The sequence below is a fragment of the Spea bombifrons genome, chromosome 3, assembly GCF_027358695.1.
Source record: "Spea bombifrons isolate aSpeBom1 chromosome 3, aSpeBom1.2.pri, whole genome shotgun sequence".
NCBI lineage: Eukaryota > Metazoa > Chordata > Amphibia > Anura > Pelobatidae > Spea > Spea bombifrons.
The window spans coordinates 98,695,089-98,722,116 of NC_071089.1; the positions used below are offsets into that span (position 1 = coordinate 98,695,089).

Genomic DNA, 27,028 nt, shown 5'->3' on the forward strand with positions numbered 1-27,028 from the left:
GCCACCGCTCTGTGTCTATAGCAACGGTGACCCAGTCGATCAGCGCAACATTCCTGCAAAATGGGTGCCAATAGGCAAATCACCAAATAACTCTTAAGTAGTCCTTATCAATGAAACAAACCCTGCGCATGACTGATTTCACTCTTTATCATGGTTACATTTCCACCAACTTTAGCGATGCTTCCCTTGGCCAGCACTTGTTATTATTATAAATTATATTATAACTAAATAATTATTATTAAAAAAAAAAAACATTTCATGATGAAAATGTGGCCAGCTTACGTTCTATTATGTCTTCACATTTCCAGCCCTGTCCCTTAAAACTAGCTAAGGTGTACGGGCCACCTTTACACAAAGTGCTAAGCAAGGAGTACGTTTTGTGGTAACCAATGGTGACTGCTCCGGATTTAGCACTCTACTTTATAAATGCGACCCCACACAGACATATCGCAAACTGCGAGCAAACAGCAAACTCCTGACAGAATGCTCCAGCTTCTGCGCGGTCATGTGGAAGAGGATCAGCACTACACCGTCACTTCCGGCGACGCGCGCCAGCCAATCAGGAGCTGTGTTTATGTCGGTTCTGTTCTGCATATTCATGAGAGTCAGGCGGTGGCGGGGGAGCAGCGCATGTAGGAATAAGGAGGCTGGCTGTGTGAGGGCATGGGGGGCACAGGCGACCTTTAATGAGGGCATTACATACAGACGCTTTATAGGCTGGCGGATTAATATACCTGCACAGCGAATTATCGGTAATTAAGAGGTGGAGGGGCGCTAACCGGTGCGGAGCTTGCTGGCAGGCCTAGGTCCAGGCACTGCCCTGCTGTCTGCGCTGAGGACTGCGGTCTTTCATTGCGATATTCACTAAGCGGTTAAATTCTATTTATAGGGATTTATTTTGCATAATTGGGGTAAAGAAAAGACAAACCCAGTAAGGGGCAGGGAGGTTATTATAGAGGGTGTGAGGGCAGGAAGGGCACAGCTCATATAAACCCTGCTTTCTAATTTGCGAGAAGAGTAGGGGAGAAGCCCATCAGCACCCGTGGACCCTGCGCCGGTGCTTCCCCCCTTTTCCTCCTGTTTGCAGGGAAGAAGAATGAGAGAGAATGAGCCAGAGAGACACCTTGGTGCATCTGTTTGCAGGAGGGTATGTTACGCAAGTACTACGCGTCTGTATATGTTGCTGTCATCACTTTTCTTGTTTTGTTTTTTTTTTTGCAGTAGTGCTGTCTGTATGTTTAGGGATCAGGCAAACTAATCCGAGAATTCGATCATTATTTTATTCTTGTAATTACTGCCCTTCCTTCACTGGAGAAAGGAGATGGGATTTAACAAAGTACAAGAGGGAAGGTGATTTCAAAGGGGGGGGAGATGTTTGAACAAGAGGTCAAAACTTAAAACTTGAGTAAGTGGAACATTCTCCCAGCAGAGGTGGTAGAGGTTAATACAGTTAGGGATATGGAAACACGCATGGGACAGGCTCCTGAATCTAAGACAAGATCGAGGACTGATTAAGGTCCAAGAATGGAAAAAAACAGGCAATTCCTTTTTTTTACCAGTCACATGATTTGCACAAAGGTGCTTCTTCTTTTTGTTTTTAAACATGGCTTTCTGCACACAATTTTTCTTTTTAATGCATCTTTATGGGTAATGTCAGCGTGGATTACCCCAGTACCCTTTCCTCTTCATTAGGTGCAAATACTGGGGAAAAAAACATGTTTTCTTTCATCTGCTTCAATAATTACTCTAATTGGAATTATATTTTACCATAAAAAAGTCTTATGTAATTGAAATGTTAAGTAGTACAGTTTTGATAAAGTTTGGGTTGTTCAAATTTGGTTATGAGCCATAACATATAGGACTTTGTTATACCAGAAAAGAAATAAGAATAATTGTTCCGCTTTATTTCTTCTTATTGTTACGGCTTTGCTCATAACTGGTTTTCCGCGTTTCAGCATAAATGGTGCGGTCAGACTCCAGGACTGTAGCTACGGCAACATCTAATCTTAGTATACAGAGGTTACCTGTCACTGAAGTAACCTGCTTTTAAGTAGTTTTGGACTTTTGGCAGCAAAAGAGTTAAAATATCTTACCCATAACACCCTGCTCTGATACAGGAAGCCAGTACATAAAAGAAAAAAATCTGATCACGAGCCTTGTATGAAATTACATGGGTGTATTATTATGATTAACTTTTATATATATATATATATATATATATATATATATATATATATATATATATATATATATTTATTTATTTATTTTGAAGGGGTATGACAAGATGAGAATTGACAGACTAAGACAAACTGATATATTAGGTGGTGAGAGCCCTGCTCAGAAGCTTACAATCTTTAGTAGATGTGTCCTGTATTAGATTTGGGCAGCCTTGTGTCCTTCATATGCCTGAACGGGAGGCATGTTTCTTTAAGAACACGTGATCTGTATGTTGTATATACAAATACTTTTAACCCATCTGTAAACACGTCTTGTTATACAAGATAAGAATGATCACAGTGTGTAGGTTTGTGTTGTTACTTTCCCCATTTGAAGGGGGATGCTGCCAAGTTGCCTTAGCCAGATATATATATATATATATATAACTGGTGCTGTCACAAGGCTGGTCATTAATATTTATTTTGATTATTATTGGTTTGGATTTACTAAAATGCTGGCTGTCTGCGCATGTTTGTACCTACAAACAAGCCTTTTTTTTTCCTTCCCTTGCTTTCTGCTAGAAATGAAAGTTTCAACGTGTTTATTGTGGTTTAATAAATACTGTCTGTCTTTCTAATCTTGAATAGATCCACAGACAACAAACTACTGCAGTGACTTGTACAATAATACGCTGCTTTTTGTTCTAAACCTGATTTTCTGCAGGGAAAAAAATGTATTTTGGACTTTAAAAGTCTACTAACATTTGTGAAGTAGAATATATTGTATTGTAAGCTTTTCTTATTACGCAGTGACCTCCTCTTACAGCTACATTACTAAAACAAGGGACAGTCACACACATAGGCAATCTATAGAATGGGCTTTACTTGCATTACCTACATAGGAAAATGCCCAGATCTCCTAAACCTAATGTCATTCTGTGCTGATTAATACTGTATGTTCCTTATCTAAGTGAAGGGCGACATGGCTTTGGAAGGGTAGCGTTCTGAAGTGCTGGGTGATGACATGGATAACTTTTAGTGTTATGTTACCCGGTATATGATCTGATACACAGTTGGGATATTTCTTTCAAATAACGCCGCAGTCTATGAAGTTACGTTTCTGCAGAGCGTTTTATTCCGTGGTGACCTGCTGGGCGCCACTGTTTGTCTATCGAGACCTCACCTGCCTATGCAAAGACTTTTTTGGACTAGACTGCTTTAGGAAGGATAAACATGACAACACAATTATTAGTTGACATTGGCAGCTGTACTGTCACAGAGAGGGCAATGCCCTAGCAGGTGTTGTAATAACTTTAAATCAAGCTACATCGCTGCAGATTACAGAATATTGTCCAAGCTTGCCAATGGAAGTAGGCAAAAACTCATGGTTAGTGTGCTTCTTACACCCGCCACGTGAGCTAACGGGCTGCTTCCATCACTAGTCAACCAGAACTTTCCCTTTATTGCAAGTACGACTGCAGGACTGCAACTCCCGTTCCGCTCATCTAAAAGGGTGGCACGAGTAAAATAAAATCAAGGTAGCCATGGCTTGTTTCCCCTGTGTTTGTAGTATTACAAAATCTCATTCCAGGTTGTATGGAAGTCAACTCTCACAATGCTCAGTCAGCCAGTAACATATGAGAAAATCAAGCGACCTTGTTAAGTCTGCGAACCCCCCACCCCGTACAGAGGTGTAAAACGCCCCATAATGTGGGACAAGTAGTTATGTTCTGCACATTGTACAACGCTGTGGAATCTGGTGGCGCTATATAAAACAATAAGTAATAATACGTAAAGCAAAGAATGCCTCGGTCATCTGTTTGTAAGTCGTGTCTGTGCTGTTACACATTGTTAACCTCTCGGCGGCTAAGTAGGCCAAGGGTCGCACAGCAAGCAGTGAAATGAAACCGGTCCCGTGGAGAGCGCTTCTGGCAGAGGAATTTTACACGTCACAAGCGAGAGGCAGATAATCGGTACAAAGTGTTCATTTTTAATTCCGACTTCCCTGCATAAACTCAAGGACATATAACGTATAATACTCGTGGAGGCTCTGCAAGCAGGGTTCCTTCCGCTTTACTTAATCACCGAGCAATAAAGTTGCATTGAAGTCACCTTGATGACATATCCCCGTGCCTTGCACTGTAGTAATTGTGTGATGTAATAGGGGTGCAATATAGCTGAAGTGAGCTGGTCCGGCAGTTAGTTTTTATTAGGTTCTTGAGCACATTGTAATTGTGTCAACCAATATGAAACGTGAATTTGCTTTTATGAAAGATCCAGATGTAACACTGCATTTATACACCTTGTAATAGCTTCTAATAATGCTCAAGTAATTGCATAAATACATATTGTGAGCTTGTTTTGTTTCCATGCAATGCCCCACTTTATATCCCGTAACAAGCCGTTACTTCCTGATTACCCATTGTACAGCGCTGTGGAATATGATGGCGTTATCTATAGATCAAATAATGCTTTGAAGGTGTAACAGCTCTGAATACTTATTTTTGTTTGCCCACTTAACCCATGACTTCATTAGTAAACTGATGTGTTTATTCACGGGTTGATGTTGGCAGTCAGCGGTGCCGGGAAGCACTTGCTTTCTATTAAGTGTCTGCCACGCAGCACGAGCTTGATTATTGTCACTATAGAAATGAAGTGCTTGGGCCGTGCGCCCTCCATGTCTCCGCGCTGGCAGCTCGACTTTGCATTGAGCTCTGAATGGCGAAAGTAAATCTCCCCTTTTTTTGTGCTTTAACATTGCGAGTTGGAGCTCTTTATAGGGGTTTTCACTGAACTTTTGCATTTTTAAAGGGCCAGTCCCGGACAATGGGCTGAGTTGTCTCCTCTGCGTAATGCACAGTGTAATTGCCTACGTCATTTTCAGGAATTCTATGCATAAGCGCAACACTGTGGTTTTTCAGAGGAAAACTTACTGGTAAAGGACCCTCAAGATGCATAGTTAAGTTGGAAGGTCAGTTAGAATGTTCTTGTGAAGTTAAGAGGCAGCAGTGACACTTGTGACAAATCATAATATCCAGTCCTGAGAGAGAGCTAAATGTTATAAAGCAATGGAGTAACTGTGTGATAGCAGCAGAATCACTTGTATGTACGCAGTGACGTATCCTGACCCCCTGCTGTCCCACTGCACAATGGGCCGGTTTCAAGGGAGATTTTTCAGACCAGCCTTTTTATGGTACGGAGGCTGTGCCGGCTCAGCAGAGCCACGTTGGAATTTGACACAGCACTCTGGGATATGATGTCATATGTAACATATATAATAATATTCACTGGAAACATACACTGGAATGGGCGAATATTCATAGAATACGTAGACACACCGCCCCCCCGAAGACTAACACTTCACTGGCACCCATGTCTAGTTTTTATTATCTCAGATAAGTGTTTGTATCAGATTCGGTACAGAAGTCAAGAGGTTTGCGGTGTTGTAAATTTGCTCCGTTTATGCCAAGAGCATCTGAGGAGTGGCATCTAATGAACTCACCTCATCTTACCTTTTCTACATCTTGGTGTTTAGTTAAATAGCTGAATCGATGCACTTTCTGTTTGGGCTCTGAATGAAGGCTAATTAAAGCAGACCAAGTCGGATGATTGTTCTTGCGGTGTCAGCACCCGGGTGCTATAAGGTCACTTATGTGTAGGTGAGGGTTAGCCAACTTGTTTGTGAATGATTATGTTGGAACTAACTTTGACCCAACATTAGTGTGCTGGAACTTTATTTCTGGGCTTGTTAATGAACTGTTTGGATAATGATATGCTTCTTGCATTGATTCTCTTTTCAATGCTGTATTCGAGGAGAAACAGAATTAAGTTGAATCCATCTTTGTATGTCTCTTTGCTTAAGCCTTTATGTTGTGTTTATCACACCGTGTCTGTCCCAAGCATTACAGTGGCCCCAAAGTATACCTCCATTAGTCTTGAACCAGAGGCTGACGTAAAAAACATTGCAATCTCCACTTTATGCACCGCTAAAGAGATAACAGTTTAGACTTTGTGCCAACGTCGGCCAACATTTTATTGTTTGAGTTATCAGGTAAAATGGAGTTGTAGTGTACTTGTAAATACTAAACATGAAATATTATCTTTTGGCCATTCTGCATACAAATGAGACCCACATGTACCGAGCTGAAGTTGCCATCATGGCTTTATGTTCACTCAGAAATACAACGTCCAAAATGTCTATCTGTAGTAGGTGTGTGTGTGGGGGGGGGGGTTACTGTTAATGAGAGAAGCTTGGGCAGTAGTTTGAAGACTGGATGAGTCGACAGAAGACACCGGTATCTTGTCATGGAAAAAATCTTCATATTCATACTCCTATATATATCCTGATCACTTAAAGCTTTAAGCACACAGTTGTTTTTTTTTCTAATGATTCAGATGTTTTCAAGGTGTTTCTGTTAAGCTGCTTTATGCTTATACGATTAACCTCACTCTCTGAGCGGCTAATTTATTTTTGAACGTTTGGAACTGGTATGGAATCAGGAGAACCATTCTATACGTGTGCCTTATTATCATGAACTCCACCCCAGTTTTATTGACCCTAAAAACCTCTTAAATACTGCTGAATGTTGACTTTTGTATGCTGTAGAGCTCAGGTTTAGTAGATCCCATTTACTGACAGGGTCCATCCTATGTAGAATGAACCTAGGTTGACCCTGGAGTGGTAACAACACATAAAGGGGGCTCACGGTGACCCTGCACGTTGTGTACTTTGAGCTGAAGGGTTTGTCTGTGAAAGCGGGAAAATTCATGGCTTACATAGGCTTGCCTTTTGACCTCTATCAGATGCTTTTGTTTTCACAGCTTTTAAGCTGCATGCACACAGGTCTGTTCTCATTTGTTTTGCATCCTGCCTAAAATTCCATAGAAAACCTGTGCTTTCTGTTGTTAATTATCTTATTGTTCTGTCTTGTTGTATATTGGTTACCCTCCAACAATTCCACTTCTACTGACAAGATTATTTCATGATGTTGAGGCATTGCTTTGTCATTTACTTTACATGCTTGTAATGTTTTGACCATTCGCTGAGAGTTTGCGATGTTATTTTTAACAGATGTGTTAAATTAATTGTATAGAAAAAAAAAACAGGACACGAAATTGTTTATCGCCCAACTTAAGTTGTAGGCCAGGTGAGGTGGGATGATACATTAAAACTCATTACAACGTGTTGCTGGAGGTTTACCCAGTGAGTAAATGACTCCAAGGGAGAGCTGATATATGGTAACTCATTCAAGAAGTCTTGCCTATTGCATGATCCATTATACAGAGCCAACCAGGCACCTCTGGTTTTATTTGGGGAGATAAAGTAATTTCAACTCCAAAAAATCATAATTTGGAGAGACGCCAATTTGTTGATGAGCTTTACAACCCCAGATCTAGTTATTGGACCAATGCCCACTGTGCAACGTTTAATTTTCCACGGGCCATCCCATGTTATAAGAAACATTTAGGCAATGTTACAAAATGGTCTTATTCCAAAGATAACACTGTTTACGAACATATCATTGTGTCCGTAAAACAGAGGAGTCTGTAAGGCAACCCGTCCTTTCAGGATATTGAAGATACTGTTGCAAAGTGGGATGTAGAAGAGAGATAATAACTTTTCACAGAATTTGTGCTACAGAAACATCTAACTTCATGTTTGGGAAGTCCTTTGTTTCCTTGCGTTATTTTTTTTTTCTTCATTCATCCAGAGAATTTAAGGCTAATGACTGTTTGTGTGTAGTTCTATATGTCTTGGTGTATTACTTTAGGGGTATACAAAATGGTATATCATTTATCATAGTCTTGTAGCCAATGATAACTATAATGATAACTACATTGCAACACTTGTGCAGTATTCGCTTACATTTTGACCGTTAGAGCCATCGCTGGTGGTGTTCTGTTAAGCAAGCAGGCCATTGAAACTGTTTAATTGAATTAATTACTGTTGATTTGGGATCATGGTCACTTGGTGGACAGCCATTGTACGCTTTGTTTCTTCTTTTCTCTTCTTTCCCCGCCACTTTTGCTGTAGCTGCCAGGACTTGTCACACAAGAGTGCCGGAGAAGTAACTTGGTTGTTTGGCTTTGTTTTACACACTTGTTTTGTATACACTCTTCTTGGAAACTAATGACCTTCGCTCTGGCCACACTTCCCAATTGCATCATTAGAGCGCCCGTGCTGGGCTTAATGGGGCAAACGGAGAACATTGCCAGGTCTACTTGTAGTGCAGAGAAAAACGGTCCCCTTTGTCTCGCCAAATTGCTAACATAAAAGACCAGCTTATTTTTTTTATTTTCTAGTATTCCTATTTTCTGAAGTGCAACACTTGGCGTGATTTATTACTGTTTCCTGTAACGTAGCACAAATGTGTTGGTATGTCCTGTGTCTGATAATCCAAAGGTGTGTTTTGCATTTAACATTATACCCTTGGAGAACGCTTGCTTGTAGCACCCGTTTCTAGTGCTACAGACTAGTTGGACAGGACAGGTGTGTCGCTAATCATGAGTTAATTGATGGTTTTTCAGATCAAGTAGATGTATGGAATGTGGAAGAGGAGCTGGTATGTATGCGTAACTACTTTAATATGGGAACCATTTTTCATAACTTTTTGAAACATATTTTTCCATAATAATCTTTCATTCTAGCTTTTGCATTAATAGTGTTTTCAAGCAGCTGCAAATTAGCCATTTGGTTGGGTTGTAGCTCCAAACACCCTGACAACTAGCCAACCAGCCTGGCTCTTTTATTCCAGTAAACGATAGAATGGCCAAGCTGGACACTGTCTACTGAACGTCTGCAAAGGAACGTATTTCATTAGGATTGCCATAAAGAATAAAGTAAGTGTGGTGTTTGAGCAGGAAGTCAACCAAAATATCACATGACTGACAACAATGACAATCACATGACAACAATGGCGGCCTTCAGGTCTGCAGATAAAGGGACTTTATTAACAAAATAAGATAAAACAGGGTTTTTGACAATGCACACTTACATGATGGTTTACAGCACAGGATTTTATAGAAACCCTTCTTGTGTAGATCTCGTTGCTGTTGGGTATCTATGTTTTACTATATATTTGTAAAAAGACAAGGTTTGGAAGCTGATTTTGAGTGACACAATGGCAAGCCTGTTTCAGTCTCACAAGTGAAAACTGTTTTTCTTTTTCCTCCCCCTTGCCGATCCAATCGTATTGGAGAGGTGGAATGTGACACAACACACGTTCACGTCCTAGTATTTATACTTCCGAAGAAAATGAGAGATTTCCATAGATATTAAGTCTTGCGTTTTGGAACATTTTGAAAACGGACTATTATAGAGAAATCAAATTGGCTTTGGTAACGAACGGGCTAAATCAGCGCCAAGTATTACTAGTAATAACATTCTCAGAATTTATAAACTTGTGTCTTTTGGGGAAAATGTTTGGGGTATTGATGGGGTGACCACATTTTATTTCTGCCATTCAGGGACACACTGTGAAGGGATGAGATTACACACACAGGCGTATATATATGGTGTGTGTGTGTGTATATGTATATATGTGTGTGTGTATATGTATATATATATATATATATATATATATAAATATAACACACACACATCATATATCGCATACACATAAAATACATTTTATATTTATATGTTTGTAGGGACACTCCATTTTTGCAGTGCGTTTTACTGCATGCATTCTTTAGTTATTGGAGTTATGACTTCTTAATGTCCTCCATTGCCCCGCTACATGCTCGGTGGCACCCAAATTGAAGTCTGTGGAAGCCGGGTCCCAATTGAAATCAATGAGTCTCAGCATCAGACAACTTCGTGGATGCTCATTTAAAGCTGCAATTTCGCCCTCCGCTCACTTTGATTTCAGCGGCACTTGAAAGAAACATTGCAAAGAATATATGCACACACATGCAGTAAAGTGAGTTTAAAGAGTTAAACTGAAGAGCTTCGCCACATAATAAGGTGATTCGTCATATCACCGTATTACAAAATAACATCAGTTAATCTATTGATTCTAAGAAGAGAAGGCTCATGCATTTTCACCTTTGTTTGGGATCTAATAGGCCATACATTGTTTTAAATTATTGAATGGGGCAATACAATGCCCTTGCAGCCCCAACAAAAACTGCATATTGAAATATATTATGTATTCTATGATTTTCCTGGAAAACGGCTACTTGGCTTTAAGCGGAGCTACAGCACCCCGTCCGCTGTTCTCTTCACTTTTGGTTGCATTATGCAGGGGGGCGAAAATGAACGTTTGAAGGGGAGCAGCTATTGGCATTAAAGTGCATATGACGGCCGGAATGTCCTTTTCGAAAGGCCTATAAAGGCCTTGCTGTGGATATTTTTAACATAGAAAACGCATTTCAAGTGCTCACAGCGTATAATATAAAAGGAGCCGATGTTATCTTGTTACCGGTGCAATTCACCTTCGAAATGACTATGATATGTCCTTACAATCAGTGCGGGATTCCATTGGCATAAACGCAATGCACTTTCCATACCCCATGCCCTCAGAATTTATTTTTTTTTGTAGTGTAAACGTCACTCTGAAGATATTTGCATATTTATTTTTCGTTAAGGCCCGAAGCCTAGCCACTGGGAACATGATCTGTCATTGCTGAGTACATGGCTATAAATACCAGCTTCTTTCTGGCGTCCTGTTTCTGAAGTTGCACAGAATCAAGTAGCAGTAGAGCAATCGTAGAACAAATGTAAACTATGCTCTGTAATCATAAGATTAATGAGATCATTAGATAATGTTCACTCATCGCCAGTTCTAGGGTTTTATCTTATTTGTATTAGAGATACTGATTTTCATTTGGACTATCGTATTCCATTAAATGTATTTAATTATTAGACTAATCATTCAGTCGGTAGACTTGAGGTATTAGAATGGGTTGGCTGCCCAAGAAACCCGTGACAGACACGTGAGCTTTTCATAAATAAACTCACCATAACGGGTTAACACATCGGCCATGTTCTGCAGGACATCTATGACTTTCCCATATTGCTGTGAGAAGTGATTAACTGTGAGAAGTGATTAAGTAATTGGGTCCCTTCCATGAGTTTGTACATTACACGGTGCAGAGGGCCATCATTTTACATGTGGTTCCTGATGAACTAATGCAGGGGTATCCAACCTGCGGCCCTCCAGCTGCTGCAGGACTACATCTCCCGTACTCCTCAGCCAGCCCCTAAGCTGAAAGAGCATTGTGGGAGATGTAGTCCTGCAGCAGCTGGAGGGCCGCAGGTTGGACACCCCTGAACTAATGGGAAGGCGCAACATTTCTAACCCCATCTGCTGGGATCGGGCCTTGCGGCTTCAAAGTTGTCCGTCGGTTTTGTAGATCATATTGGGGCTAGATGCTTTGCACCTCTCCTGGGATTTTTACCTCAGCTTAATTATTAATGGTTATTACTACTATATGAATTGGTGGTGTATTCAGATTTTTCCTGGTAATCTTTAATTGATTATACGATAGTATAAGTGGTTCATTTTCATCTGAGTGGGAAACGGTAGCCTTAAGAGGCCTGGTGTCATCAGAAAGGGTTAACAGTGATCTTTGGTTTGGGTTGTTTTTTTTTTTGTTGTTCTCTGGATCATTTAAACACCTAGACAAGGACTTACCGAGCATCTCTGTGACAATCGTCACAGTTCAAGTTCTCCTCGTGTTTCATTGGCACTTTTGCCATGCCGTTATTCAAGGACGTTTATACTCCTGTTGCGAACAATACCGTTGTTGGCATTTCTTAAACTATATATCTAGCTTTCTGTAACTGCTGTCTGTTCTCTGTGTTAAGTGTGGTTTGGAAATGTATTAATATGTAAACATTGCCTAATCATCATCATTGGGCAATCTTTTTTGTAGGGTTTGTAACGGTAATGCAAGGACTGACACATGGGAGAAGGAACCCATCTCTGCCCGGTCGTTCACCTGTCTATGAGGATAGGGGGTTATTTCTAAAGAGCAATTCTAGCAACTTTGAAAACTGCTCACAATAACAACCAATTGGTCCCATCAGCAGGAACATTTAGTTGGTTACTATGATTAGATCAATTTTCCAACTTTGCCCCAGACTCTCTTGAGATAAACAAGAATATTTCTGTTGTACTCCAACTCTGCTCCAATCCTATGTGCAACGGCGACCTTGTTATCTGAGAAGTAACACGTAGTCAAAGGGATATGCTTTTTTGTATGTATAATTTAACTAAATAACAAAACTCCTACGTGTGACTTGTATCTCTCTAGGTGAGTTTTTAGTTTAATTAGGAAAGCCAAGTATTAAAAAAAGACTTTTTGCATTTTAGTCATGTGCGGTAATGACAAGTTACGTACCAGTGATGGTAATGCCTGTTTTGTTAGATCCATCAGGATAGACCAGTGCTCCTGGTACTTAGACTTACAAAGCGTCTGTCTTCCGCTGGGCGTCAGCTGTTTCTTACAGCTTTTATCTTCTTAACATAGATGAAGTGTGTAAGTTGTTTATATGATGTCAAGTGCAACCGCTGCTTTTCAGGCGTTCAAACATTCTCCTCTCTTTATATTGATTATATATCGTAAAAAAAAAACATCAGACATTTTTGAATATTTTGCCCTTAGATATCAATAGCGGGGGTTATGTTTCCAGCTTCAGTGTGCATTATGCTATTGAATACTAGGCCTCTCTTCTTCGCTTCAACCCAGCTCTACCCATTTATATCACTTGTCAACTTTTGAAGTGTGTGTAATATTATTAGACTGCTGAAACTTGTGGTTCTGGGAAGTAATCCACTAATTAAAATGTTTGTCTGGTTCTGCTTTCTATACAGGTGTGGGGGCACTGTTGGTGCCATACTAACATGTCCTCTGGAAGTTGTGAAGACAAGGTTACAATCCTCTTCAGTGACTTTCTATATCTCTGATGTGCAACTAAATACTGTGAATGGCGCCAGTGTCAACAGGGTGGCAAGAGTATCTCCTGGACCACTGCTTTGTCTAAAGTAAGAACAGACCCTACACAAGATTTTTCTGAATAGTTAAAGCTAAAATATCTACCATTTTCCCCCATTTGCCACGGTAAGAGTTGAACTTTATTTATCTTGTGCCTATTACAAGCTGTGCCATCAGGATCTACTGGTAGGTGCATCAAAATGATGTTCTTGAACGTGAGACATTAAACAGGAATATGCTTTCGTGTAACTAAGGTAACAAATTGGTAACACTTTTAATCCCAACTGAGCAGATGATGCATCTAACTGGACATATGGCCTTTGTATTATTTCAAGCACTTTGCATGCAAAAGCTGACAACCAAGATTGAATATGGCTCTTACATCTTGAAAGCTTATGTGACTCGACATCTTAATGAGCCAGTAACACTTTAAATTGACTAAGCATACCTTACTTGTTAACTGATATTGATAAAGTACCCATAAACTTAGTCTTTATAACAGGTAAAAAAAACTAACCTACGTTGCCTACCCACTGCTGATCACTTCCTACCTCCAACAGTACAAATGCCAGCAGTGTCCGTAAGCCTCTGTCCAAAGTGAACTGCTGGTGCCTTTACTGTTGATAAGAGAAAACAGGTGGTTGGAAGCGATCAGAAGTGGGTAGGTAAGGTTTTCTTATGTTTTACATAGGTTTACTGGCACTTTATCAGTAGGTTTCAATCCCATTTGATAACTGCCGTACTTTGGGATTTTTTTGTTTCTCCAAATTATCTTCTAAAAATTGATGATTACTGATGAGCTGAGTACTGAGTACAATACAATGTGTCAAATGTACAGTTCACGTGCTTCCTTTGGTGCCCCCAATAGTGCTAAAGTTGACTTGGAATATATATATTTTTTTTTTTGGATGACAAACGTTTCCTGAACAGACTTGAGTAACTTTTACCAGATATTTATAGCTGTACTACAGTGCCTTTTAATGGCTAAATCAATTAATTTCCCTAACCCACACCTTTTTGTTAATGCTTGTTGGGTGCAAAAGAAATTGCTTCCTGAGTGGCTAAGTAGATAGCATTAAGCACCTGAAGCTGATCTATGTTCACTGAATGCTGTGTATAGTTAAATCATCTGTGAATGTTCTTGGCTTGTTCGGTTTTTCTAAAATGTTTGCTTTTCAGCTTGATTAGACATCATTAGTGTGAGAGGCTTCTAAAGGGGTACAGGATAAGGGAAACTACGTCATATCGCTAGATGGTTTGTGCGCAAGCTAGTCCTACAGACCTAAGGTTTAAATCCTTCCAGTGGTTTCTTGTCATTAAACATGAAATATAGCCACTAAGGTTTATTAAGTGTACTCAACGTGCTGTTCATTCAATTTTATAAAAGCAGTTTGTCATCAGAAGTGTTTGTTCTCTAACACTTTCATGAGCTTTTGTTTGTGTTTGGTTACAATATGAAATACACTTTTATTTTGGTTTATTAATTATCGATGTACGTCTGTTGTTTGTGTGTGCGATCTCTATAAGATACATTAAGACTAGTATTACCCTAGCAGGCATTGGTGTGATTTTTTTTTTGAGGACTGGCTTACATCTAATAGACATTTGTTTAATCAATAAGTGTGTAGGTCAGTTGTAGGAAATTGAAACATTGTGTGCATTGTGAAGGGCCATGTTGGTTCTGCATAATGCACTGTTAATGTTGTGTGAGTTCTCGGGTCATCTCCCTCATTTAATTATACATTGTACAAGGCCAGCTCAGCCCATCTACCAGGAGAAACTTTCTGAGGTTGGCCCTTTAATCCGTTAAACTGAGAATCAACTTCTAGTTATACTCTGGTTGACTGTTTGAAACTTTACAGGGAACAAGAGAGAATAAAGGTAGCTATCAATCTATCAATAGTAACCGGCATTGTGTGAGTTATAGTACTAGGGGCATTCATACCATATTTTTTTTAATGGTAAGTAACACTTAAATAATTTAGAAAATGTAGACCTTGATTGCGTCATATATTAAAGATTGCCTTTTGCTAGCACTGCTAAATATGTTGGTATATACAAAAATATAATAAGACTAAAGTTCACGTGAAGCCAGATATAGAATCAATGAAAGCCAAGTTCGACTTTTGCTAGACCCAGGAACATATGAACTACCTGGGTATTCAAATAACTAGCCCACAGAAATTAATTGAAATTAATTCTAAACCTTACGAAGTAGAAAAGGCTTAAAAAGCTTTGAAATATCATCATAGTTGGGTAGAATAAACATAATACAGTCTTATATGTTACCCAAGTGGATTTTATCTTTTTTAGAGCGCCATGGCTCAGCATCATCCAGTCCTTTATTTTCTAAATATATGTGGAAAGGGGGAAAAAATCCATTCTTCAATCCCAATTGTATCGATGAATAGAGCACAGAAACATAGACGGTGTTTAAATATTTTAGAAACATTTGGACTTTACTTTATGGCTTTAAGTATTTCAGAAAATCCAAATGATTTCATGGATGGAATTAAAATATACTCCTGGAGTCGCTGTACTACACACACATTGGCCTACAATGTTATCAGACCAAACAGTTAGTGATACATCTGTTAGCTGCTACCCTAATGGTTATAGCAAGAAACTAGAAATCCAAACACCGTTTGTCATGGGAATTGGTTAAAACACAGGCTTGCTCCAAATTGAAAATGGAATTTGTTAGAATCCGTATGCTGGGATTAAATCACAATCTCTATGATAGCTTTGACAAAACAGATTTATAAACTGACATACACGCGTGCTTCCACGAGTAGTCAAGAAAAAGAAACACTAGTTGTGGATAGAAAGGACAGTGAAATATTGGTGGAAATGATTTCTCTTGGGAAAGTCTCTGAAAACCATAGCGGTGGTTCCGTAAATTAAGCATCTCCCAGAACAATGTGTCCACAAACATGCAAAACCAGACTGTATAGAGTTGTACAATCGGCACAGTTAGCGTGGCTCATGTTTCCTCGCTTTGGCTCGATTTCTGCTTGGCTTCGAGCTACATGACTCATTCTCCACTTAAGCTGAAAAATATGAGTGCAAGAATGTTACTAGCAAAGCCTGTGCAGGGAGAAGCAACAGAGCACCTACGGTATGCAAACTGGGTGTGCTGACAATGAGCCAACGCATTTCATCTGTAGATATGCCCTTGATTAAAAGACATAGCAAGCTTTGAAAAGCAGGACTTTAAGAAGATCTAAGACAGTTGCTGCTATAATTGAAAACTATTTTCTCACTATATATATATATATATATATATATATATATATATATATATTTATTTTATTTCCATCACCATACTCTTCTGTGGAGCCATCTCATTTAGTCTGCCTTTGTTTTTTGTTTTCAGGATGATCTTGCAGAAGGAAGGTATGCGTTCCCTGTTCAGAGGCCTGGGCCCTAATCTAGTGGGTGTGGCCCCTTCCAGGTACTGCTCATTCTGCATCACTTCTTTATTAGACCTTAAAGGGACACTCTTGCTATCATATTCACTTTTAATGCATATAATATGTGCTTACTTAAATTTATAATAGCTTCTGACATTCATCATTGCTACGATTGATCGAATTGCTAGATTATCAGTTAAAACATTTCTATAGTATTTCTATAGATGCATGGCTTAGAAAATACCTTTCAGGCAATTTTTACTTTTAGTATGTTGACATATTGTCACTTGCAGTCATAACTTGCAGGAAGACTTCCCCCAACATCCTTATTTTGTGGATAATATTCATATACTTGTAAAGACTGCAGCTTTCCTCACATATATGGAGCTGCACAAGGGGAGTTGGAGAACAATACAGATGTCTGTGTGCTAGAATGCGGGGGTTGTGGAAGGTATTATGTGGGGGCTGCAGGAAGTGGACATTTTTTTATGTATAACCCATGTAGGACCGTTTGGAAAAGTAGGTTAATCTAAATCAGATTTGTTCTCACTAGCAAAATAAAGTTATCCCACGGTCACATGAAACAAATACATGCTCACTGTTTGTTGAAGCAAATACTGGTACTTGGTAGAGGAAGAGAAAGTTGTTTTACAAGAGAGAAATTGAATGCTGCAGAGGGTCATCAAAGTTTTCCAACCACAGACATTAGTCAGAACAATGTCTTCCATTTCTGTGCATATTTATCATTATTCTGTTGAGTCGTTCCATGGCTTTCCAGCAGCGGCGGGAGATATTAATGCTTAATAAATGTAGATGTGCTTGGGATACAGATAAGAATATCCTAAAGACAAAATCAAAGGTCAAGTCATGAAGTGGTTAGAACAAATGGGCAGACTTGGTGAACTAAATACCTTTTTTGTTACTATAAAAGTCTGTGTTGCTGTAGGAAGTGTCATTGTAATGGCCGGTGTAAGGAATAGAATTGACTCTAACGCACTGATCTCATTGCTCTGCAGGGCCATTTACTTTGCAGCATATTCCAGTTGTAAAGAGAGGCTGAACCACGTGTTTACAGCAGATTCCACGCAGGTACATATGGTCTCTGCAGGTGCAGCAGGTAAATTTCTCTATTCATGAAGGATTCCTGTACAGCGGAAATACTATCATGATCTCGAAGATGTCTTGTTTGTTTAAGTCTCGCATTTAATGTTTTCTGCCAGCTAGTTTTGCTGTATTGTATTGTAATAGTGGGTTGTCTTATTGTGTTAATAGCTTTTTTTTATCTAGTATGCAGCAATATATTCCAAAGAAGTAAAAACAGCCGACGACGTGATTTTATTTTGTGGGTCAGTGTAATGCCAGGTGGCATAGCCATTGCACTATTGTATGATATAAGGTTGGTCAACACTAATATAGATCACATAATCTGGAAATATTTTGGACAGACTCGGGGCCACACCATTTAGTTTAGGTTTAAGTTGATGTTTTATGAGACTCTCCTCCTCCATGCTTTTTACAGATATGCCCAGGCGTGTAAAAACACAGGAGTGATGGGGTCCAGAACTTAGTGTTACTTGTAAGAAAATGTCTATTCACTATACATTGTAAAGATCCAACCTCAATGAGCTTCTGCTACAGGGAGAGCTTGGTTGGTGCTGTATAATGTATAGTTAAATTGGTAAGATTTCTTTAGTCTCCACATGCATTTATGCATTATAGTACCCCTTTATAGGTTAGTTATACCGATTTTAGTGAAGCGAGGGCGTTAAAACCACAACTCTCCTGCTAACTCTCTCTCTTTAGTGAATAAAATTGACAGGCTGTATATACGAATACAGGCCTGTTTATAGCATTTATTTTCAATAGGAAGAATCTATGATGTTGATCGGCACGCAGTTGTTGACCATGGATTCTGTACACTTCTCATCCTTTTTCGAAAAGCAAAGGTTACTCTGTACTAAACGTAACAGTTTCTTTGGCAAGTGCATATCCATCTCTGTATGTAGTCTCGTAACTAAATAATCTTCTGAAAGCATTTGTTAATGCTCGAGCGCATAAGAATTTGACCAAAACACTGAGAAGCATCAAAGCTGCTTTACTCGGTTTGGAATTGGTTTAACTCGTTAAACATGAATTCCTGCCTAGCATATAAAGAACAATTTCTCTAAAACTAGATTGAGTTTGTCTGTAATTGTTCCGTACCTATGAGTACAAGTAAATGGCATATGTTGGTGTGGTATGGAATGGTTACAAAATGTAGGAAGAGTAGGAATCCATAAAAATGTAAATGAATTAAAAATAAGTACTTCCAGAAAGGTGCAGAAATAACTAGGTTCTCCTGAATAGTCCCAGATATCAAAGAGAGAGTCAAATTCTGCACTCCATCTTCAAAAAACATACGTTTATTCGAAAGCCCCTAAGGTAACAAAAATCTCCTCTGATCGTGTGCGATTCATAGTGCCTAGCGGTAGAAATGGAGCAATTAACTGGAACATTAAACTGATAGTTCTGACTTTTTATGTCAGAGCTGCTTTGTTTATTTATGGCAACTGGTTAAGATCAGGGATGGCCAGTTGCCGGCAGCCATATAGCCGTGTGGCTTCTAAATGTAGCCCTAACTGCTCTTGTCCAACCCATTTCTACTGTCTTATAGTTTCACTTTCCAACAGTCAAGCTTCATATGTCGTCACACGAGGCACTTTAGTGTCATCCTGCTTCTTAAAGGTCCACTTCAGCCCTCATTTTGTATTAAGTGCCTATTGTTGTCCTTTTCTTTTTTTCTTCTTCATTTTTAACCAATATCAATGATGTTTTGTCTACATTTCCATAGCCTTTCTACCTTTTTTGTTTGTCTTCCCTTTTGTGTTTATATTATATATTCTGGTTTTACTATAAGGTAGAGCTTAAACTTAGCAAAATGTACATTAAATAATTCAACTGCCATACTTTGTAACATTCTAAATAATATATTAACTTTTTTAGACTAACTTGACTAACAGTCCGCTGATATTGTATATCCTTTTAGCGCAAGAACCTCTAAAGTGACATTGATATTGTTATTGAAAACTCTGAAATAGAAACTAGCGTAGAATTGTTTCAGTTTTTCCCTGAAATCTAATGGATGTCTGCTATCTGAAAGGTCACTAGTGAGCTTCATTGGTCTGTTGGCTATTTGTTCAGGTCAGCTGGCAGTTTCAGGGGCTAGCCTCCTGGGGCCAGACATATGATATTACATAAGACTTTTGAAGATTGCTAAATTTTAAGTAAATAAACTCATCCGATGCCAATTGCGATATCTGACAGGTAAGTATTTGTTTGCTAGAATGGTTAAATATTACCGATTTTATATATTTTAATTATTTACTTTTCACACCAGTCTATTCTTTATTCTTTCCTCCTGCCTCATTCATGGAAAAATTGTTTATATTCAGTTTTCAGACATTTTTTGTCCTAAGTTTAATAGTGGGTATAATTAACACCATTTTAAATATATTTTTGTTATTTAAAGTGGACTTGACCTACTTAAAAATAAATTTAAAAAAAATATATATATATTTTTGATAATGCCCTGCAGCAATCACACCGTCTTCATAATGCGCATGTCTCCTGATTTGTGCACACCAGTACAAAATTAATAGACAATCCCTTATTGTGTGTCCGTGTGGAAGTGCATTGTGGTATTTAAAACATCTACTACAAACTATGTTTAAAATGATTATATATTGAGATTATTTTGACAGTTTTTTTATTGCGTTATCGGACAGGTCCACTTTAATTACATTTTCAGAACATTTTGCAGCTATTTTTTGTAATCCTTACAATCTACTTCTGTGAAATCCTTTCCGTGGGTTTCGTTGGTACGCAATGTTGTGGACCACTGCTTGTTGTTGCGATACAGAAAAGCCTGTGTCTATTTTAGGCGTTTACTGTACATTTCAACTGTGAAAAGCGCGAGATTGTGTCATCTCATGCTCGCCTCCTGCAGGTCTCGTCCTGCTGAAATATGGACTAACTTAATCCCCGTGAGTACTTGACCCTGCTTCTCTCTGCAGACAAAAGCGTAAGAACTGCACATTGGATTTGTAATTACCTTTTTTTTTCTTTTTCTTTTTTTTTTTTTTTGACGGAACACTCGAGGTGTTTTTGATTTCGCTATGTTGTGTAGCACTTTGACCTTCCCTAGTTAATCCAGATTGGAGGTCTCACCCTTAGATGTGTTTGGCAATAAGATGTGAGTGTGTTCATGATGAAGTCCCATCATCTTTCCATGGCATGTATTATCTATGCTAGGGACCTGTGAGCTCCATTTAGTGGGCTGCAGCTTCAGATTAAATTCATGTAGGTTTTATTAGATACATTTGTTGGAGTTAAATACTGCACAAATAGTACTATAGTGCTTCCAAGAATACATCCCCGTAGTTTTCTCTCCTTTTTCCACTAATATTTCAAACCAAATGGTTTTTGGCCCAAAATTTTTAGACCAGAAATACTTAAAGGGAGTCTATTATGAACATTTTTGAGTAGTCTACATATGTGGCTACTTACTGTCTGCTTTAAAACATTTATAGGCATGCCCGCCATCCCTCTTTTTTTTTGTGTCCAGTCCATCTGTGTTCTCTTTTGCATTTTGTCAGTACCATAAGATTGGTAATGTTGCTCACACATGCTGACAAGGAGCCAAGGATTTTAGAAAATAATAAATAAGCATGCTTATGCCAAGGAAATAAGGTGGGCGTATTAAACTTACCATTAGTAACTTATCATTAGTTTGAAATGTAATGGCTGCATAATGAAATTAGATTGACAAAGGAAAATATGTCATGATAGATTTCCTTTAACTGTTTCAAATCAAGGACATTGTGGACTCCTAACTCATTTTATAATGATCTTTTACATAGTTGTGAATACATTTTCCCATTTTCCACCTGAAACAAAACTAACTATAAATAATATAAAAATATTATCTAACTTGAGCAAAGGGGAACTTACTGCTCATGAATAAGGGTTTAATTTTCTGTAGCCATTGAGTTTGATAGCGGATAAGAGCCCTGTCCCTCCATGATTGACCATGGCATCAGGGATATAAAATGTCAAAAAAATAGTGTAATAATTCATGCTACAATAGATGGGTCACCTCTGCTCTTTAAAATATAAATGTATATCCTCCGAAATTTAATGAAATGTAACATTATCTATGCTAGGAATGCCAGACAGGGGTATGGACACGGGGTTTGTCATATTTGATCCCATGTTTGCTGTTACATGACTTCCTTTGTTCCCATATAAGATATAGATAGAAAACCAACAGCTCATAAAAAGATTTATGAAAAGAGTTACGATCCCACAGAGTTCACACGTTCACTCTATCGCCATGGGGGACACTTGGTCTTCTGTTAGCGATGGGCTTAATGCAAAAACATAGCTGTCCAAGTGGGCCAAGGCATCTGGTTTGTAGCGTATATTCCATGTCTGTTTTTCTTGAATGAATGGGTGGGTGCAGTAGATGCCTACACAAGCTTGTCACCCTGGTAGGCATGAACAATAGATTTGTCTGTTACGTCATGGTCTGCCACATCACTGCATGGACAGTGCCTTATTTGTCTGTAGATTGTATACATCAGCTGGTTTTGTCTTCATTTCTGAAAATAACCTTCTGTAAACCTTCCCCCATGGCACTGCATTTACACCATTTAACCTACTGATGACTCTGCAATCTCTTGTACGAAGTACATTCGTTTCAACATCACACAAGCTTAGTTTCCTAGTCTTATAAATAATGCTTTTTATTAAAAAGAACATTTTTGTTTATATAGTTGTATTTTTGTGTCCATTATTGTGTAATAATGAACTAGCCTGCGTTTTAATTTTAATATGATCTATAGTATAGGAAATATTTCAGTTTGCTTACCACCAGCTGTAGTAATTCTTAAAGAATTCTCCCCCCAATATAAAGCAAAGAGTTGTGTTATTTGTGGAGGAAGCTGTCCAAGTATAAACTAGTTATAATCAAATGCTTCATTTAACATCCATTTTGTCCTTCTGTTGCTAAATATTATATTGCCTCGTCTGTTTAGGCTTCACTGCAATTACAGCCACCAATCCAATCTGGTTAATTAAGACTCGGCTACAACTGGATGCAAGGTAAGAAAGATCTTATGCTATTAAGTGTGCCATTAAGATACTCTATTTATTTTACGACTTTAAAATAACTATTGGGCTAGTTTTCTGCTAGGTTTACTCAGGTTCTGTAATGCTATACGACCACGAATACGTGGACACCCCTTACAATCATTAAATTTAGGCATTTCATCCACACTGGCATGACACCTCCATAGACAAGCATTGGCTGTAGAATAGGTCGTACTGAAGCTCTTATCACTGTCATAGGATGGCATCTTTGCCACAAGTCAGTTTTGTCAAATTTCTGCCCAGGCCACTGTAAGTGGTGATAAAGTGAATTGCAAGCATCTAGGAGTCACTATGATCAAGTGGTAGGCAACACGCACTCAATGCTGGGGCAACAAGTGGTCAAGTGTGCAGCTCGTCTTCAGAGCATCACTCACTGCCTCTACAGTTTCAAATTGCCCCTGGAAGCAACATCATCCACTTGTGAATCACAAGGGTGCTGAGGGGACCATCAACTACCTTTTCTTTGCTCCCAGCCATTAATTTCAGTCACTGTGTTTTGTTTTTATTTGTATATTACCTCTATTGGACACAACCGATACAATCTCTTCTTGTCTCTTACCACTGATTGGCTGCTTATACAGTCAGTCAGTGGTAGGAAGTACTTCCAGTGATCAGCAATGCCAGCAGGTGTGTAAATCATGTGCAGGGAGAGATGCATTTGGCTGAATGCATCTCCTGATCTCATTTTGCTCTGAATATTGTGCTAATGTATAAGCGTAGTTTTGTAAGGCTGTCAGCAGGAAATATGAGGTATTGATACATTGGTACAAATTTATCCCTGATTTTTTTATTAATTGTTCCCTTTAGAAACCGAGGAGAAAGAAGAATGAGCGCTTTTGAGTGCGTCCAAAGAGTATACAGGGCTGATGGCTTGAAGGGGTTTTACCGAGGCATGTCTGCCTCTTATGCCGGCATCTCTGAAACTGTTATCCACTTTGTTATTTACGAAAGTATTAAACGCAAACTGCTGGAACATAAGACTGCTTCTTCAGCGATTGATGACGAGGATGAATCTGTAAAGGAGGCTTCAGACTTTGTTGGACTAATGCTGGCAGCAGCAACTTCCAAAACGTGCGCCACGTCCATAGCCTATCCACATGGTAAGATATGCTTTGTTTTTAACGAGTTGGACACCCTTTTACCTATTAAAGCATTGTCACTTATCGGCCAAATGTGGGTTGTACAGTTAAACTTACCAGAAAACCATGGTGAAGATCAAAACACAACTGTTTAATTAAATTGTTAGTTGATACCGGGTTATCCTGTTATTCTCTGTAGCTGCATGTTTTGGGTCATCTAATTTCTGCATATTCATACATACATACATACATACATACATACATGTGTATGTATGATGGGACTTGCCACAGAAGATCCTTCATCTTGTGCAGCTTATGAACGTGCATATTTTTAGTAGGTTCAGCAGTGACTTTTATTATTTCTTTGATCCAAGAAAAAAATGGGTTAGCTAAAAGCCCAAAAGGTTTCATCTCTTCAAAACCCAGCTTGTCAATAGACATCTATACTTCAGTCTGGTTGATCCACTAAACCCATGGTTGCATAGGTTATATAAAACATTCTGTCTTGCTGATATAACGGTCCATTATGGACTAAAGATTTGCTCCTACAAGTAAGGCTAGCTGGACCTGCATTATGCATAATTAAAATGGCAAGATAAAATTTTTCATCCCACTACAACCTGTTGTGTAAGGTCCATGTGTAAATCTTACGCACAAGCCGTTTGAGTTTTAGGCGAAAGTTCTTTTTTGTGCACAGTGTCCCAACTACAGAACACATTTCAAACCAGTGACAATGTTGGCGGTTATCAGTTGTCTGATTATCTTCTGTAACCTTGTTAAATGTTTTTGTTTTGCAGAGGTTGTGCGAACGAGGCTACGTGAAGAAGGAACAAAATACCGGTCCTTCGTCCAGACACTGTCGCTGCTTGTAAAGGAAGAAGGCTATGGAGCCCTTTACCGCGGCCTCACAACTCACCTGGTCAGACAAATCCCTAACACGGCCATAATGATGTGCACATATGAGGTGGTGGTTTATTTTCTAAATGGATAAAGGCATTGCATTTTCTCATCCATGAAGAAGATGGGAGACCAAAAGCATTGAAAGTGGACCAGGAAGCACCAACACCAAATATGAAGACTGCACGCAAAGACACAGAGAGAAGCCATCATGCAGTGCAGCAGTAGCTGCAGATGATATGGAAGGCATCAGGCAAACGCGTTCCTGGTGCTTTAATTTGTGTGCGGTGTCTGTCCACAGGCGGGATGCAACAGATAGTGCCGGATCAGGGAATGCTATTAAACACCAGTTAATTCGGAATCATTTCTTCTCCAAAATTGTGGCATTTATTCAGCTCTGTCATCATGGTTATGGGAAGCAGAATGCATCACAAAGACATCACTACACTTAAGTCTAGGATATGCAGGTTGTACAAATTCCCTATGACCTCCATATTTTAAACCTTACTACATGGGTGTTAACAAAGCTTTTGGTTTGCAATAGAGCATCATAGGTCCTCTTATTACATTTAGTTTACCACCACAAGCTATGTAATGATAATCTTATGGAGATAGTCAAGGAAAACGTTGGCCATTTTTTAGAGTCTGAGCTTTTTCTGTTGGATCCAGACTGTTGTGTGAGTTTTCTCCACAATAAGAGTTGCAGCTGTCAAGGGCAGCTCATCAGTTCAATCCCAGTTAACACTAAAGAGTTTTAACCATGCCCTATTTGCTTAACAGAAAGATGCCTCAATTATACCTTGGTTATAAAAGTTGCAGCGGCAACGTTCCGGATGCGTGCGTTCAAGTCTGTTTAATGACTAAAATAAAACCACGCTGATAAATAGTTAAGAAATGTTACTTTAAAGAACGGGGAGCAGATTTTGCATGTGTTTATAAGTCTGCCAAAAAATAAAGTATCCTCATACAAACCCAAAATGCCTGTTAGCTTGAGAGGGGGAAAAAACTTGAACTCACCATTGCTAATTGCCCTGTTCATGGTAATATAAGCTGGATTCTTGGCAGAACCTTTTGGTGCTCAAATGACTTGTAGTATGCTGCACTGTAGGCATCTTGTATTCTGAATGGTATAAATAATTTGTACATTTGTTTATTCATTATTCAAAAGATGTCTGTTCTTTATAGCAAAAGATTTAAGCTCCTGAATAAAAATTAAAAAAAAATCATTTTAAGGATACTTAATTTGTATCAACCATGGCGGGATAAGCTGAATAAAAATAGAACAAAAAAATGACAGTGGGGATTTCTGCTGTTTGAGCATTCCTTTGATTGTGGCTACCGGTGAGCAGACCAACATTGTGTATGGGTGGCAGGAGGAAGACCAGAACTGGACCTGGCAGTACCCACTGTTTTGTGAGTTTATGAGAAGCTTGTTTATCAAAAATTATCTAAGCAGTATAAAGGCTCAAGCTCTGTAAGCTTCCCTCGCATGAATGTATAACGCATACTTAAATTGAGATTTGTTGAAAGTCACCATACTGGCACATGCATTATGCTGACATACATTGTGAAGTAATGAAGCTGAAATGTTTCAACCCTGCATCTAAACTGCAATGTCTGTGAATGTGTAGTGAATAAAGACCCCCCCCTCCTCTGGAGAATAAACACATTCTTAAGTGATCATGCACCCATTGGGAGCTCTGCCAGACCTGCTAGTTCCTTCGCTACAACGTCTGGTTCCTAGTTCCTTCGCTACAATGTATTGAGAGCTTCCTGGGTTGTAGTGATACTGTGGAGACCAAGGCCACATTTCTCCTGCTTCTGTATCGCTCTGCTTTGATCCCCCCCCCACATAATATATATAAGCCAGTCACCGTTAAATGGCATAAAACATCATGTTTGACAATATTGGTTGACAGCATGTGTTTTTCCACCATAAGCAATATTTTCTTTTTATGCTCCAAAAGTGAAGTGACTGTGATAGTAGGGCTACTAGGGCTACTACTTCACTTAGTTGGGACAGTTCTGTCAAATGGTCTTTTGTAGATACTCTGGTACGCACAGTTCAGCTCATTACATTTATGGTATTGCTGTTAATATGGTTCAATACGTGGAGAATCATTCGGTTCGTTGAGAAAGCAAGCCAGCGGTCATCAGACATATCTCACCGAACAATTAGTTGCTGTCAGATGAAGCAATCTATTATAGAAACAATTTATCCCTCGTTATGTCGGGGGCTCTGCAGTCTTTCACATTAATAATACAAATGGGGTGTTTGCAGGTGAGCTTGACACTTGCGAAGAGCTATCTTTTATTTCAAAGACCGCTCTTTTAATAGTCCCTGTCTGTTTTA

The 27,028-nt window shown here is 39.0% G+C and overlaps 1 protein-coding gene across 1 annotated transcript; it reads left to right on the plus strand.

Moving 5' to 3' along the window:
- The first annotated feature begins 612 nt into the window (after positions 1-612).
- SLC25A36 (solute carrier family 25 member 36) lies at positions 613-25,036 on the plus strand. The gene is made up of 7 exons (XM_053459322.1): positions 613-1,147; positions 12,977-13,147; positions 16,474-16,551; positions 17,527-17,627; positions 22,585-22,651; positions 23,507-23,799; positions 24,576-25,036. Exons 1-7 carry the CDS (start codon positions 1,107-1,109, stop codon positions 24,767-24,769), a joined length of 945 nt encoding a protein of 314 aa, XP_053315297.1. The 5' UTR covers positions 613-1,106; the 3' UTR covers positions 24,770-25,036.
- Positions 25,037-27,028: the final 1,992 nt, after the last annotated feature.